The sequence below is a fragment of the Microcaecilia unicolor genome, chromosome 11 (assembly GCF_901765095.1).
Source record: "Microcaecilia unicolor chromosome 11, aMicUni1.1, whole genome shotgun sequence".
NCBI classification, from domain to species: Eukaryota; Metazoa; Chordata; class Amphibia; order Gymnophiona; family Siphonopidae; genus Microcaecilia; species Microcaecilia unicolor.
In genome coordinates, this window is record NC_044041.1 from 1,643,030 (window position 1) to 1,660,156 (window position 17,127).

Consider the following 17,127-nt stretch of genomic DNA (forward strand, 5'->3'; position numbering starts at 1 on the left):
ATTTCCAGCTCACAGAAAGTATCTTCGATTTCGGCTGGGAACGTAGCACTTTCAGTACTGTGTACTGCCATTTGGCCTAGCGTTGGCTCCCAGGGTATTCACAAAATGCCTAGCAGTAGTTGTAGCGTCACTACATAGACTGGATATGCATGTGTTCCCTTATCTCGATGATTGACTGGTAAAGAGCAGTGCTCGGGAGTCCATGCGGATGACTATTCAGGTGCTAGGAACTATTAGGGTTTGTAATAAATTACACCAAGTCCCATCTCACTCCTGTTCAAAAATTGGAATTCATTGGAGCATTGCTGGACACGAGAACAGTTCGGGCCTATCTCCCTGAGGCACAGGCAGACAACCTTCAGTCCCTGGTGTCCACAGTTCAGGCGTCTCAGCAAGTCACAGCTCGGCAGATGTTGAGACTCTTGGGGCACATGGCCTCCACAGTTCATGTTACGCCCATGGCACGTCTGCATATGAGATCTACTCAATGGACCCTAGCTTCTCAGTGGTATCAAGCTGCAGGGCATCTAGAAGAGGTCATCCATGTGTCCACCGACTTTCGGAACTCTCTTCAGTGGTGGTCAATTCGATCCAATTTGACCATTCCAAATTCCTCAGCCGTAGAAAGTGCTGACAACGGATGCATCTATCCTGGGGTGGAGGGCTCATGTAGATGGAGCCTGGTACCCCCAGGAAACAGGTCTTTAGATCAACCTCCTGGAACTCCGAGTAATCTGGAACACTCTAAAGGCCTTCAGAGAACGGCTGTCCAACCAAATTATCTTAATTCAAACAATCAGGTTGCAATGGGGGCACGGGATCTCACCCTCTGTGTCAGGAAGCCATCCAGATGTGGCTTTGGCCGCGCCGTCACGGCATGTTTCTCAAGCCATCTATCTGGCAGACGTAAACAACAATCTGGCTGACAGGCTGAGCAGGGTAATGCAGCTCACGAGTGGTTGCTGAATATGGGCGTAGTCCGCAAGATCTTCCAAGCATGGGGCACCCCCTCAGTGGATCTTTTTGCCATTCAAATCAATCACAAGGTCCCTCAGTTCTGTTCCAGGCTTCAGGCCCATGACAGACTAGCACCAGATGCCTTTCTCCTACATTGGGGAATAGTCCTTCTGTATGCGTATCCTCCCATACCTCTGTTAGGAAAGACTTTGCTGAAACTCAAGCAAGACCGCGGAACCATAATCCTGATTGCACTCTACTGGCCACATCAGATTTGGTTCTCTCTTCTTCTGGAGCTGTCCTCCGAAGAACCATGGAGGTTGGACTGTTTTCCAACCCTCATCACCCAGAACGAGGGGTCGCTTCAACATCCCAACCTCCAGTCTCTGGCTCTCATGGCCTGGATGTTGAGAGCCTAGAATTCGCTTCCCTGGGTCTTTCAGGGGGTGTCTCCCGAGTCTTGCTTGCTTCTAGGAAAAAGAGCATTGGCCTTTACATGGAGCGGACAAAGCCCTTCAGACAGTCCGCCCAGTTTGTTGCTTTTGATCCCAACAGGAGGGGAGTCGCCATCGGAAAACACACAATCTCCAGTTGGCTAGCGGATTGCATTTCCTTCGCTTACGCCCAAGCTGGGCTGCCCCTCGAGGGCCATGTCTATGTCGGTGGCTCACTTAAAGTTGGCCTTCGTTGAAGAGATTTGCAAGGCTGCAACGTGGTCTTCAGTCCACACATTCACATCACACTACTGCCTTGAGCAGGACACCCGACACTCCAGGCTGCACTCTCAGCTACTTTGAATATAGTTTCAGGTTAATCTATGTTCTGTCCTCGCCGTTGCGAGGCCCAATTGACCAATGTTTATTGTTTTGGGTGAGCCTGGATGCTAGGGGTACCCCATCTATGAGAATAATGCAGCCTGCTTGTCCTCAGAGAAAGAGAAGATACTTACCTGTAGCAGGTGTTCTCCGAGGACAGCAGGCTGATTATTCTCACAATCCCGCCCACCTCCCCTTGGAGATTTCTTTTATTCTTTATGCTTTTGGATATAACTGAGGAGTGTGGTTGCGCTTGGTGGGAAGGCACTCCACGCATGCACGGTGCGGCGATGCACGCTCGCCAAAAGGGCGACCCATCTGTGAGAATAATCAGCCTGCTATCCTTGGAGAACACCTGGTACAGGTAAGTATCTTCGGTTTGCATAATAAGTATGATGGCACAGTGTCAAAAATAGTCTTAAAAGTTAGACATAGAAATTTGAAAAGAACTCTAGCAAGCCAGTTGGTTTTTTTGTAATAAGATGATAAACTATCATATTTATTCAGAGAAAAGATTAGCCATGTATAGGTTGGAGCTTTTTAAATACTTGTTTAGAGCAACCCAAATAAATGATGTTACGGTAATCTGAAAGGTTTAAAACAAGAGATTGCACTAATAGACTGAAATGTTCTTGGTCAAAATATTTTTGCACACGTTGGAAATTTCGTGTAATGAAAAAGAGTTAAGGTATTAATCTGCATCTGGAATGTTAATCTAGACTCAAGAAAAACTCCCAAAATTCTAATGGTAGAGGAAAACGTGTAAGTTATCTGATTTATTGTCACCTCACTATGAAAGCGGGATGAGCAAATTGTGTAATGGTAACTATTTTATTTATTTATTTAGATTTTGCTCACACCTTTTTCAGTAGTAGCTCAGGTTGAGTTACATTCAGGTACACTGGGTATTTCTCTTATCTGTTATCAGGAGTTCTAAAACCCCTTCCTACAAATTATAGGAATCCAAGTACTATTGCTCCAGGAACTGACAAGCAAGGAAACCAGTCAATTATTATCAAAATAAGGGCTATTTATTTACAACCAAGTGAAAAATCCATAAGTAAAAACACAAGTGACTAAGAATTAGGTGTAAAAGCAAGGTAGCTCAGAAAAGTAAAGACAAAGGTTCTTATCGGAGAATTAGAGCAAACGCACATGAAACCCTAGGACAGGCCAGAAATCAGGCCCTATAGCAATAACTGAGCTGGTATACAACCTGGATGTAGATTATTATTATTATTATTAGGATTTATTTACTGCCTTTTTGAAGGAATTCACTCAAGGCGGTGTACAGTAAGAATAGATCAAACATTAGCAGGAGGCAATTAGGGCAGTAAAAATATTCGAACAACAATACAAAGTATGGCATTGTATACTACTTGCAATGACAACACAATATGTACTAGAACATTATAATTGATAGTGAAGGGTAAGGCAAAGTTGTCACATATAGAGGGGCATAATTGAACGAAAACGCCTATCTCCATGGGCGTTTATCTCCGAGAACGGGTCAGTGAAGGGGCGGACCGAACCGTATTTTCGAAAAAAATAGACGCCCATGTTTTATTCAACAATGTGTGAGCTGGGCGTTTTTGTTTTTCAGCGATAATAGAAAATGAAAGCGCCCAGCTCAAAAACGAATAAATCCAAGACATTTATTCGTGGGAGGGGCCAGGATTCGTAGTGCACTGGTCCCCCTCACATGCCAGGACACCAACCGGGCACCCTAGGGGGCACTTTTACAAAAACAAAAAAAAAGGTAAAAGAGCTCCCAGGTGCATAGCACCCTTCCCTTGTGTGTTGAGCCCCCCAAATTCCCCTCAAAACCCACTGCCCACAAGTCTACACCATTACTATAGCCCTAAGGGGTGAAGGGGGGCACCTACATGTGGGTACAGTGGTTTTGGGGGGGTTGGACGACTAATAAGCATTAAGCAGCACAATTGTAACAGGTAGGGGGGATGGGCCTGGGTCCACCTGCCTGAAGTCCACTGCACCCCCTAACAACTCCTCCAGTGACCTGCATACTGCTGCCAGGGAGCTGGGTATGACATTTGAGGGTGAAAATAAAAATGTGTGAAACATCATTTTTTTGTGGTGGGAGGGGGTTAGTGACCACTGGGGGAGTCAGGGGAGGTCATCCCCGATTCCCTCCAGTGGTCATCTGGTCATTTAGGGCACTTTTTGGGGCCTTATTCGTGAAAAAACAGGGTCCAGGAAAAGTGTCCTAAATTCTAGCTAAAAACGCATACTTTCTTCCCATTATCAGTGAAATGCGCCCATCTTTGTTCGGCAGATAACCACGCCCCAGTTCCGCCTTCGCCACACCTCTGACACGCCCCCATAAACTTTGTCCGCATCCGCGACGGAGTGCAGTTGAAAACGTCCAAAAATCGGCTTTCGATTATACCGCTTTATTCGTTTTTGTGAGATAAACGTCCATCTCCCGATTTAGGTCGGAACTTGGGCGTTTTTCTCGTTCGATTATAAGCTGGATAGATGAGTAACAAAGTAGGAAGAATTAGAAAGTAAGGTGATTGATTTGAAGAAAGTTGCACATGAGGTCAGAGAGATGGTTAAATATTATCTCAGCTAGGGTAGGAGTGGATAAACATGTAGTTAGTTACTTCCGTTAAAGGCTTGGTTGAAGAGCCAAGCTTTCACCTGCTTCCTGAAGTAGAGGTAGTCTTGTGTTAAGCGGAGCCTTTCAGGCAAATCATTCCAAAGTGTGGGGGCTACTCCGGAGAAGGCTCGCTTGCGGGTATCACATCGTGTAATGTCTTTTGGAGAGGGTATAGTTAGTGAAAGTCCTTGGGAGGACCTTAGTGTCCTTGGCGGTGTGTGTTGGATCATCCTATTCTTCAGATACTCGGGGCCATTTCCTTTCAGGGCCTTGAAGATCAGACATAGAGTTTTAAATTTAGCCCTGTATTGTACTGGTAGCCAATGACGTTTTTGCAAAAATGGTGTGATGTGGTCACGTCGCTTGCAACCTTCTATGAGTCTTGCTGCTGCATTCTGAATCAACTGGAGCTGGTGCAGGCCCTTTGTAGTCAGACCATTGTATAGTGCATTGCAGTAATCTAGTCTTGATGTTACCATGGCATGCACAACTGGGATAAGATTTACCTTCTCGATGTAAGGAGAGAGGCAGCGTAGCTGTCGCAAATAGTAGAGGCAGCTCTTGAAGGTTGCTTGGATTTGGGGAATCAGAGTAATTGTTGAATCTAACTGTATTCCAAGGTTCCTGACTTGTGATTTGAGGGGGAGTTCATACTTCCCAAAAGGGATTTTGATGTCAGGTATGTATCCACTTGTGTTAGGGACCCAGAGAAGCTCGGTTTTACTTGGGTTCAGGCAAAGTTTGTTGTGTTTAGCCCATTCTTGAATTGATGTTAGACAAGTGATCAGTTTATTCAAGGCTGTAGGTAAGTCAGGTTCAATGGGTATGAGTAGCTGCACATCATCCGCATAGATGTAGAACTTAGTGTCCATTGACCGAATCAGCTCAGCTAGTGGCTTGAGGTAGATATTGAACAGAATAGGTGACAGTATCGATCCTTGTGGTACCCCACAGATGAGGGTAGCAGATGAATAGCTGGATGCAGAAGATCCCCAGCAGGTCTCAGCAATGAGGATGTGGCTGGTAGAAACCTAAACAGTGGTAATTCAGGCTGAATGGGGAAACCAGCTAACATGCCGTGGTTCCCAGTGCGTTCCCAGTGCTTCGTTATACAGTTCTGGTGGAAGCATTGTCCTTGAAGATAAGCAAGTTCCTCCCTATGTTCTGGGTCTTCTGACTTTGTAAACCACAAAGACGTTTGCGTCATTGAGGGTGAAATTCCAAGGACCCAGACTCCAAACAGTCTAGTGACATTTTTTTTTTGTTACATTTGTACCCCGCGCTTTCCCACTCATGGCAGGCTCAATGCGGCAGGCAGTGGAGGGTTAAGTGACTTGCCCAAAGTCACAAGGAGCTGCCTGTGCCGGGAATCGAACTCAGACATGGGTGCTGTGGCCTTCCTATGCCCCGGCTCCACAAGGCTGGGTCAGCCTGACTTGAGTTCATGGTACAATCCATGTCAGGTAATCAGAGCAGTCCTGGATAAACTCTTGGAAATAGCATCTTTCTTTGGGACCGTAGTGCTTAACAAAATTGGGACACAGTTCATGCTGCACTGATACATGGCTTGAAGCATCTGGTGCTGAGGTTGTTAGACCAAGCTGTTACTGTAGTTAATAGGCAGGGACCTTGCTCCTACAGCCCCCTTCCTTGTGCAGAGAAACCCCTCACCACCCCCTCCCACCAATGTATTGGGCCTAGAGGTAGAGGAGGGGATAAGACGAGAGTGATTCCCAGTTGATCCTGCCAGCTAGGCTGCAAGGTTTAAAATGGCGCTGGTGAACCCTATTAGTAGTCAGGGATCAGGCTGCCAAACGCAAGACTACCACTGTCTCATCCCCTTCCCTATCCTGCTAAACACCAGGGACAGGGCCAATAGGTCCAGAGGAGGAAAGGGGGGGGGGGGGTCTGTTCTGGGTGCGGTCTTTGTTGGTAGGAGGTCAGGGTAGGTGCAAGTATTAGAAAGCTTCCTGCTCCTTTAAGGTGCTCCCACTGAGTTAAAAAATAGCTACAGATTAAGCTGGCATTATTTTTCCAAGAATAACATAGCTTGCAAAGTTAAATGCAAGCTATGCTATTCTATTTGCACAGTAATGAGATGCTTTGCTTGCATTTGCATATCTTTATTATTTAGTTTGTATAGTGGTAAAATAATGTGTGCTAAGTTAAAATAACACACAATTTTGCCATTTAACCTGTGTTATTTGGCGAATATTGTGCGTTATTCCCTTAATGCATGTCGGTCACTACCTCATAAGCATCCCGTTTTTCAATCTGACCATACAGAGAAAAATCTATTTGACTGAATTTCACAGATGAACAGATGTAAGATATTGAAAAGGACAGTGTTGATAGTATGATGGATCAGACTCTCCGTATTACTTCCTTTCTTCTCTCACTTTCTCTGTTTCTCCCCTTCCTTTCTGCTTCTTCCAGGCTTGTCTTCGTCTCTCCCTTCCCCTTTGTAGGTTGTTCTCTCGGTCTCCACTCCATCTCCTGCTGCCCCATACTGTCTCATCCATTTCTCCCCAAAAGCTCCTTTGCATCTGTTCCTCTCCATGTTCATCTCATCTCCCACAGGAGGACTGAGGATTAGCTATGGGTGGAAGGAAGGAGTTAGGCAGTATGGAAGGGCACAGGAGGTGAGGCAGAAGGCAGTTTCTCTCTGTGTTCAGCTGGTGATCAGGTTCTTGTGGTTAACACTTAACTTTTGATTCTACTCCATACAGGGAAGAATTATGAAGGATACCAGCCGTTGTGGTTTGAGAGGAAGTTGGACACCCTGACCGGTGAACTTATGTGTGTGTACAAAGGGGGCTACTGGGAGGCGAAGGAGAGACGGGACTGGTCCATGTGCCCTGACATCTTCTGAGCCTTTCCAGCAGCTGAACACCTCTTGTCAGTGCTGGAACCAGGGAGGAGGGTGAAGAGTGGGCAGTGGACTGCAACCTGCACAGTGCCCAACATCATGCCAGCAACGCTGAGAAGTACCAAATACCGTTCAAATAAAAGTCACGCCAAAACAAACAGGGATTCTAAACACAAATTGAAATGCTAACAAAAATGTGCTTTTTTTTTTTCCTGTTCTATAGCAGTGTTTTAAAAATTCTTTAGGAAGTGAGAGAGCTTGACTATATTTTTATCAGTACATTAATAACTTTTTTTCATTCTTATTTTTACTGAAGCTAGTGATTTTCTGGCAGATAGTTCTGGAAAATAATTCCATTATTTATGCACAGAATGGGTAGAGCAGCAGAGCAAGTTTCGCTGACCCACTGCCCTGCTACTCTGAGCCCTGCTCTGGAGAGTTCCACCCATAGTCCCGTTACAGAGGGGCTGCCAGTCACGCGATATAACATAGAATGTGTTACCATTGATTTGAAACACAACAAAGCCTTCTCGTGGATCTTAGTTTCTATGGGGTCCTTTTCATGATTCCCATTGCATAAAATTCTTCCCATATTTAACATCATGTGCAGTGGCCCCTGGATGGTATTGTTGCTGCTTTAAAGCATGCTGTTAAGTAGAGCCTGGCTGAGGAGGAGGTAAAGGGAAGATTGGTGCTTTTCTCACTATGGTTACTAACAAAATGTGATACTTAACTCCTTCCCCCTTTTGCCACATTACAGTACCCCAGAGGACGATGTCCTTTCATACGGATGAGAGTTTTAGGGAGCCTGTGTGCCTCACCCATGGAGAGCTAAGCAGCTGATGCATCGGTGCACAATGCTAATCCTGCAAGCAGTGCGGTACTACCCACTGCTGAAACCCCAAATTTACGCATTACGACATCCAGATCATTTAATAGAGGGTACAGTAGTAGGCTGTTAGCAGAAGTTGGGCTAATGCTTTCTGCCCTGCACAGGGTGGCCTGGTGAGCCTGTGAGTGAGGAGAAGCTGGCAAGGCTCAGTGAGATGTAATGAGAATATTATTCCTATCTGTCTTCTGCTCATTTCTCCTCAGTATATGAAAGGAAAAAATGTCCCTTTGTTAACCCATCACAGTGGTACATGTGATCGGAGTTGTTGAGTGAGGAACAGAGCCTGTGCCTCAGAAGTCAGTCGTTCATTGATGCCAATGAGTTATAAAGAGAAGGGAAGGGAAAGGGATTTGAATTTAGGTCACGCTTTCCAGGAGTGGCTCAAAGTGAGTTACATCAAAGTTGCCTTTATCACCCAATACAGTTAGCATTATGTCATGGTAAATAACATAATTATCCATTCCATCTCCTTCAGATGGAAGTAACAGGTTTTTATTTTTTTAAGATTTGGGAAAACAAAAGCCCAGCCCTCCTCCAAGCAATGTGTTGGTTATTTAAAGGTTCACAGGAGAAAGTGGATTATATGCAGTCTGTGGTACCTTTTACTGGACCAACAGAAGAATTATGGCAAGATGCCATTTCACCAAAGCTTTAGAGACCACTGCACAGGTTTGTGCTTCAGGTGGAGGAAAGATGATGACTGACATCCCTGGCCAGTATCACAGCCTGTAGATGACACAGGGAAAGATTTAACTTCCTGCTTTATTCAGAGGGAATAACTCACCACATGACCGCTTGGAAATGCAGGGTCAGCTATTCACTATAAGAGCAGTGAATGTAATTCCTTGATGATTTGAGAGTCTACTTCAGTCCTGGGTTTCAAATTTCCCACCAAGTGCAGAAGTAGAATAAGGAAATCTGTCCTGATGGCCCTGAGGATATCCTCAATGAATATGCATGAGATAAATTTGCATATAATGGAGCCTCAGTAGATGCTGATTTATCTGATGCAAGGAGGAAACAAGGTTTCGGGTGTCTTTCAGGGTAGCAAGGGGCTCTCCTGGAATCTGCAGAAGAACTTTCCAAGACGTGAGCTCTCTCGTACTAAAGACTGTTTACAGAGATGCCGATATACTCTCCGAATATCTGACTGTACATTTTTAGACAGTTTGAAGAGAGTTTTAAAATGTAATATGTAGCAAATGTTTTTGTGCTTATAACCAAATGTTGCTTAGATGGCTTCAGGAACTCTGACTGTACTTTTATTTCTCAGTCCTTGATTTGCGTGTCAGTACTGGGACATAACCCAATAGGTCCTTGTGATATTTTATATACTGCTGCTCATGGCATTAGCCCGGTGTTTAAGGGACAGAGCGTGGAAAGAGTTTGGTTTGAAAAGCTATCAGGTAGAAAGCTGAACCAGAATTATTCGTCGTCACAGCTGATCGTATTTAAAATGTTACGTACTGAGAAAAGACAAGTTAATTACAGGTAGGTAGGTACACCTGGTGGCGAACCGAGGGCCATGTGAACACTACAGCCAATAACGGAAAAAAATGGAGGGACACAACAGTTGCTCCTGACACACCATCGCCTCTCATCGGTGGTGGTGAGGTGGGCGGGTGAATCGGACAGGCCACAACTAAAGCCACAGAAGACAAAGCAACTCTCTGAAGGCCACAGGGACTGTGCAAGCTCTTGTCTTCTGCTTCCTAGTCCATTCCTATAACCACCGCTAGCCCGGGGCTTCTCAGCTCTGGTCTCGGAAAGCTTATAAAGAAATGTTTCAAGTAGCCAAGCTATGCAAATTAGCCTTGTTCAGATCAATTACATTTGCTGAAAACCAGATGAGAAGGTGGTCCTCACTTGTGTAACACTACCAGTCATACATAGTGCTATGCAGATACACCTAAGAGGCAGCTTTCACTCTAGGACTAGCTCATCTCTCCTCCTTTCTCCCTGTAATCTTAACTTGAACAGCCTCACAATTTACAGTTACAGAAATAATTCATTAGAAAACATTTATACAAATTACTAGTAGACAGCAATAAAAGAAAGTAGGATTTGTTTATTACTTTTAGACTTGACGGCATCGCTGCTGTTCAGTCCTAGTGCTTCCAGTTCAGGCAACCCTAGCCCATCCGGGCCTTCAAAGGTCATAACTTCCAGGATTTTTCTTCTGTTTCCACCCTTTCTCTAGACTGGCCACCATAAGCCCAGAGGCATGGATCCTAGCCATCTTTGGGAGCCTGGTGCAGTTCCACACACTAGCCAGCCAGTAAGCAGGTACCAATGGTACTCTCAGGAGCATGAGTGCTGTCTCCAGTTCCCAGCTATTGGTGAACATGTCTGTTAACTAGTCAGTTACTAACGTCCATCACAAGAGAGCTGTTATGTAGACAGACAACAGATAGAGGGTTGATTCTGTGGAAAGCAAACCCAGAGATCTTTGGCCCAGCAGATCGCTCTGGGGTCGATGCAGAAACCTGTGCGTTAGAGCTGCCGAGTGCATAGCTTCCAATGCAAGCTTCTCACACAATTTTACAATGTTCCAGGATGTACCACAGAAGGTCAGGTGCCACCATTTTTGAAGATGGTAGCACGGAGGGAGGAGTGATTGGGTATTGCTCCTGCTGCTTCTTGAAGGTATGCAGGGAGGGGTCACAGGGGTTGGGAATGCCACTAGACACCAGAGCTATGTTTTAGGAGGACTGAGGGGTGGTCCACTAGGCACCAGGGCTATTAGGATCAGAGATGAGGTGGGGGGTCAGAGGATTGGGGAGTCATCTTGGGAGGGAGGGTGCAGGATTGGGACCTGGGGAGTTATGGGCCTTGAGGGTGCCACTAAACACCAGAGCTATTTTGGGGGAGGATCAGAGGAGTCCACTAGATGGCTACAAGAGAGGATCAGGGTTGGGGGGGCTCAGAGGATTGGGGAGGGTGGGGGATTGGGAACCAGGAGAGTTATGGGGCTTGGGTGCCACAAGACACCAGGGCTATTTTTTCAGAGATTATTTTTTTTTTTGGGGGGGGGGGGGGGGGGGAAGACATTAACTTTTTTGTCTCAATCCAACTTCTGCAGAAGGGTGAGCTAACCCTTCTATCCCTCAGAACTAGTGTTCAGGTTCCCATGTTGTGCTTGCCATAGTTTTCAGCAGCAGTTCTCTACATCTGGGCAGATTAGCTAATAGCTTCGTACTATTCATTTTAATATGCTGTGTGCTGATATGTATGCATTGAACCCCTTCCTTCATCATGCCTAGTAATATTTGTGTAAACTTCTCAACTGCACGCTTCTGCCCATGTTAGCGTTCTGCATCGGCCCCTGTGTGCTTAAAAAGCATCCCACAGATAGGTAAGGCCTTTTTATGTTTGTTTATGAAATTAAACAACTCAGATGAAGTTGGCCCAAGAAAGAACCTCACTTGACTGCAAAACTGAATCTTTTAGCTGATTGTTTTCTCCCAGGATAAGAATTCCTAACCCCACCGCCACCTAGAGATCTCTAGCATTTGCAGAAATGTGCAAAAGTGCCCCTAGGTAAACAAAGTGCAAAGGGCTTTCTGAACCACTGTTATCCCTTTCCTAACTGATTCATTCCCAAACTAAGAGTCCCTATAGAAACAGAATGGCCCCAACCATAAGTACAAAACTGGGGAATTGTAGTAGAAGGAAAGGATAATTAACCCTGGGTGTTAGTCAAAGTAATACAAGTAAAATTAGAGAGTTCTTAAAGCTCCACCTGCCCTGATGCTCCATCACTGTGTTTTGAATTTTCAATAGGGCACCTAACAGCGAAAGTACACACATACTTTTATGCTGACATAAAATGAGCCAATTGTCCAAGCAGCTAAAAGTGGACTTGTACACTGTTTCCTTAAATACAATTAACCAAAAGTACTCCGCTGTATATGGCATATGGCTCCTGCCATGGGCTGGATATTCAGTGGCAAGCCTGCTCCAGGTTCTGGTGCTGAATATCGGGGGGGGGGGGGGGGGGGGGGGGGGGGGGGGGGGGGGGGGGGTTATCCTGTTCTGACCAGGTACCTGGGCACAGTCAGGTCTGCTATTTCTGCAGTCCTTGCCCAGTGAATTATCCACCCTCCATCATTGAATATCCCCAGTGCCTAGATAATTCATGGATCTGGCTGCGCCATGGCGGTGAGAACAGTATCAGCAGCGCCCTCCAGTGAACTGCTGCTGAATATCAGTGCCGGAGCTGCACAGCGCTGTTTAACTGGCAGGAGCCTTTTTCGTGTACTTTTTCTGTGTGGCCAAAAGTAACACATTTACTTTCCGGTGGCCAAACTTCTGCTTGCTTGGATATGTCTGACATATGTGGACTAGCTCTAAACTTGACTAAAAAGCACCTTAAGCCTTTGAACATTTACCCATATGGAGTTTCTGTGCTTCTTTTCAGTCACAAATCTATCCTGATACAAAAAAGTTATCTTAAGAGGGAGCATGGAAGAATGCAGCAATGTATTCTCAAATGTTTTTAATATAACAGCAATTCCAAGTGAAAGATGTAAATTACCCACAAAGGAACTCACAAACCAAAAGAGGAAAGGAGCAATAAAATCAATGGCATTGAATATTAATGTCAAACATCATAGGTGTGGCAGAAAGGAGTCCCATGCCACTTGTGCTAGCGCTCTTTGTAAGTAGAATATGTTATAGTCCATAATAATTTACAAAATGTACAAAATAATGTCCAAAATTTTAACAGTAAACATGAGCCATGTTTCACCATATTTTGAAATTTGAAGTTGCATGTTTGACTTGACAACAGCAATGTTCAGAACAACTTTCTATACTGAGGGGGGAGGGGTGGGGGCAAGATGGACCTCAGACTATGCCCAGGTACCAGCATTAAATACTGGCCAGAACCTTTAAGCAGGACCTCTGTCTCTTCATATTTGCAAAGAAAGGGAATGTCTGTTAGTATATATAGATTTGTAGGTGCTAAGGAAAGCCATCCCTGAGTGATTCCAGCACATCACATGGTTTGAACATTAAATCAATCCTATATAGACCATAGGGGTAATTTTACAAGTACTAAGGGGTTGTTCTACAATTGCTTGATTGCACACACACGAAGAAAGAATGCACATAGTTGGGCGAATTTGTGATGTACATGTGTATCTTATAAAATTCATGAGTACAATAGTGTCCCAATCTAACCCTCTCACAAGCACATCAAAGCATGTGCAGAAAACAAAGCCAAAGCGCCAAAAATCCGCACTGGTGTTTACAAAAAAAACTTGCCATTCAGTCGCTCAGTTCTGCTGCCTTGTGAGATTTATGATACTCCCTGAAGAAGCCCACAGATGGCAAAACCAGTTGGAGTGAGATTTCTGTGGCAGTTTGAAATACTGAGATATTGTCGAGTATCCTATCTTGTATGAAATTTTCCTTTTCTCTGTTCCAGTCTGAAATGTTTTCAAGACTGTTTCACACTGGAGTCTTTTAATCTCGTATCAGAGAATGCTGAGAGGGTTAGATTGGTGTGCTAATAAAGAGCTTTTTACTTTTCTAAAGAAATGTCTTTGATGTGTTTGTAAAAATATATACAACAATACCACCTTTTGACCACTGTTTTGAACCTAATTTGGGTTGGTGGTTCTTATTTTTGATTATCAGAGTGTTGTATACTTGGGAACATGGGTTGTCAGCAACTTTAAATGTGTGTATGTGAATCTGCCTGCTGTTGGCTGATTCTGGGTGGATATTTTAAGGAGCCTATTGTCACGGTCCTGCCGTGACTCAGAGGCTGGATCGTGCTGCCTGTGCATGACTGGGGAGCCGTCCATGCAAACTGGATCACACTGCCGGCGCACAGCAGGAGGAGCCTCCCATGCAGCATCGTGAGACCTGCATCACAGCCACCAGTGCCAGTAGATGACGTCAGACACCGACTTCAGAGCAGGGCACTTAACCCCGTTGGACACTTGCCTAGATGCTCTCACATCATTAGCCACCCTAGCTGCTGTCTTGCTCCTGTGGGGCCTGAGACACCATCCTGCTGCCCTCACTGACTGGGCAGTTCAGCCTTCCATCTTTTGTGTGTGTGGGGGGGGGGGGGGTTTCAGCGCAGCTTCCTGCTTCTGTGTGACTGGGTTCCAGTTCAGCTTTCCGTCTGCTGTGTGAGTGGATTCCAGTCCAGCTTTATTTTATTTATTTGTTACATTTGTACCCCACATTTTCCCACCTATTTGCAAGCTCAATGTGGCTTACATAGTACTGTAAAGGCGTACGCCATGTCGGTTGATAACAAATACAAGGTTAATTGTGGTTGAATGAGATAGGTGTGTATCAGACACCATGAGGGTCAAAGGGAGTGAAGATTGTCTATTGTCCAGTACGATCATTGGTTATGCGGTGTTGCTGAGTGTGGGGGAATACGGTGGGTCGATGAGGTAAGCCTTCTTGAAGAGGTTGGTTTTTAGTGATTTCCTGAAGTTTAGGTGGTCATGGATTGTTTTCACAGCTTTTGGGAGTCCATTCCATAGTTGTGCACTTATGTAGGAGAAGCAGGATGCGTAAGATGTTTTGTATTTAAGTCCTTTGCAGTTTGGGTAGTGTAGGTTTAGGTATGATCGTGATGATTCGATTCTGTTTCTGGTTGGTAGGTCTATGAGGTCTGTCATGTAGCCTGGGACTGTGCCGTAGATAATTTTGTGGACCAAAGTGCAGATTTTGAAGATGATCCGTTCTTTGATTGGGAGCCAATGCAGCTTTTCTCAGAGGGGTTTAGCTGCTTTCCATCTGCTGTTGTGTGAGTGGGTTCCAGTATGGGTTCCAGCACTTATCTGAGTTGCTTCCAGCATTTACCTGCATGAGTGGGTTCTTGTACAGCTTCCAGCATGTAAGTGGGTTTCTGTGAAGCCTCTAATTCCTGCTCTCTGACCTGTTCCAGACAGTGACCTAGTTTGGGGCCTGTCCTGTATTGTGCCTGTTGGGACTCAGTCTATCATAGACTTCTTCTACAAACCAAGGGCTCACTAATCCTGAACATAACACCTATGATAACACCTATGAGATATATTTACTGAAATGTGATAAGCAGTTAGAATATTTTTTTTGTTACATTTGTACCCCGCGCTTTCCCACTCAATGCAGCGGGCAATGGAGGGTTAAGTGACTTGCCCAGAGTCACAAGGAGCTGCTTGTGCCGGGAATCGAACTCAGTTCCCCAGGACCAAAGTCCACCACCCTAACCACTAGGCCACTCCTCCACACAATATGAATTAGTGCACAAGTAAGAATATAAGAATAGCCATATTGGACCAGACCAATTGTCCATCAAGCCCAGGATCTGCTCCCAACAGTGGCCAATCCAGGTCACAAGTACCTGGCAGAAACCCAAATAGTAGCAACGTTCCATGCTACCAATCCCAGGGCAAGAATTGGCTTGCTCCATGTCCATCTCAATAACAGACTATGGACTTTTCCTCCAAGAACTTGTCTAAACCTTTTTTAAAACCAGATATTCTAACTGCTGTTACCACATCCTCTGGCAAAGAGTTCCAGAGCTTAAATATTCTTTGAGTGAAAAATATTTTCTATTTGTTTTAAAAGTATTTTCCAGGTAATTTCATTAAGATGCTCATTTTCAAAGCATAGACTTACAAGGTTATATAGGTTACTATGGGGCTCATTTTCGAAAAAGAAAAAAAAAACAACTAAAAAGTGGCATAAAGCATCATTTGGATGTTTTTCGCATAAAAAAACGTCCAAATCAGTATTTTCAAAACCTATTTTTCAGACGTTTTTTATGCTGGTTTTCTGCAATGTGTCCAAATCTCAAGGGGGCATGTTAAGGGCGGGATTTGGGAGTTCCTAAGACTTGAATTTTTTTCAGCCATTATGGACTAAAACTAAGATGCTTTGAGCTAAACTTGTTTTTAGAATGAATAAGTCCCAAAAGGTGTCCTAAATGACCAGATGACCACTGGAGGGAATCAGGGGTGACCCCCAGTGGTCACTGGCCACCTCCCACCCCCCAAAATGTGAATAAACATATGACTTACCAGCTTCTATGAGCCTCAGATGTTAAAGTCAGGTGGTGTTATAGCAGCATGCAGGTCCCTGGAGTAGTGTAGTGGTTTGTGCAGTGCACTATGGAGTGGGGGGGACCCAGGTCCCTATCTCTCCCTCTACGTGTCACACATGGTGGAAACTGTGACCCCTCCTAAAGTCACCAAAACCCTACTGTACCCACATGTAGGTGCCCCCTTCACCCATTAGGGCTATTGTAGTGGGGGACAGTGGGTTTTGGAGGGCTCAGGGGACAAGATAAGGGAACAGAAGTGCCCCCTAGGATGTCCCATTGCTCTCCTGGGATGTCTGGGGGACCAGACTACTTAAAATGCTGGCTGCTCCTACATCCCAATGGCATAAATATCTATGTTTTGCACTTCTTTTTTCTTTCTTTTTTTCTTTTTTTTTTTTTTCATAGACCAAAAAAACAAATCATCCAGAGCACAAAACCTTGTTTGAAACAGTATTTTTGAAAAAAAAAATACATTTTTATTTTTCGTAAATGACCAGAATTGAACGCAGTACTCAAGGTGAGATCACACCATTGAACAATACAGAGGCATTATACTATTCTTGGTCTTATTTTCCATCCCTTTCCTAATAATGCCTAGCATTCTGTTTGCTTTTTTGGCTGCCACCACACATTGAGTAAAAGATTTCAGAGTATTGTCTACAATGACACCTATGTCTGAAAGTGCTGACTCCTAAATTGGACCCTAGTATCAGGTAACTATGATTCGAATTATTCTTCCCAATGTGCATCACTTTGCATTTGTCCACATTAAATTTCATCTGCCATTTGGATGCCCAGTTATTAGATTGTAAGCTCTTTGAGCAGGGACTGTCTTTCTTCTATGTTTGTGCAGCGCTGCGTATGCCTTGTAGCGCTATAGAAATGCTAAATAGTAGTAGTAGTAGCAGTTTCTTA

General features: G+C 44.7%; 1 protein-coding gene across 1 annotated transcript in view; it reads left to right on the plus strand.

The window, feature by feature from the left end:
• Positions 1–8,040, plus strand: part of LOC115479653 (oxysterol-binding protein 2-like) — a 378,141-nt gene extending 370,101 nt beyond the window's left edge. Inside the window, exon 16 of the mRNA XM_030217714.1 lies at positions 7,125–8,040. Coding sequence (XP_030073574.1) covers positions 7,125–7,267 — 143 coding nt within the window. The 3' untranslated portion in view covers positions 7,268–8,040. The remainder of the gene's footprint in view (positions 1–7,124) is intronic.
• The last annotated feature ends 9,087 nt before the right edge of the window (positions 8,041–17,127 follow it).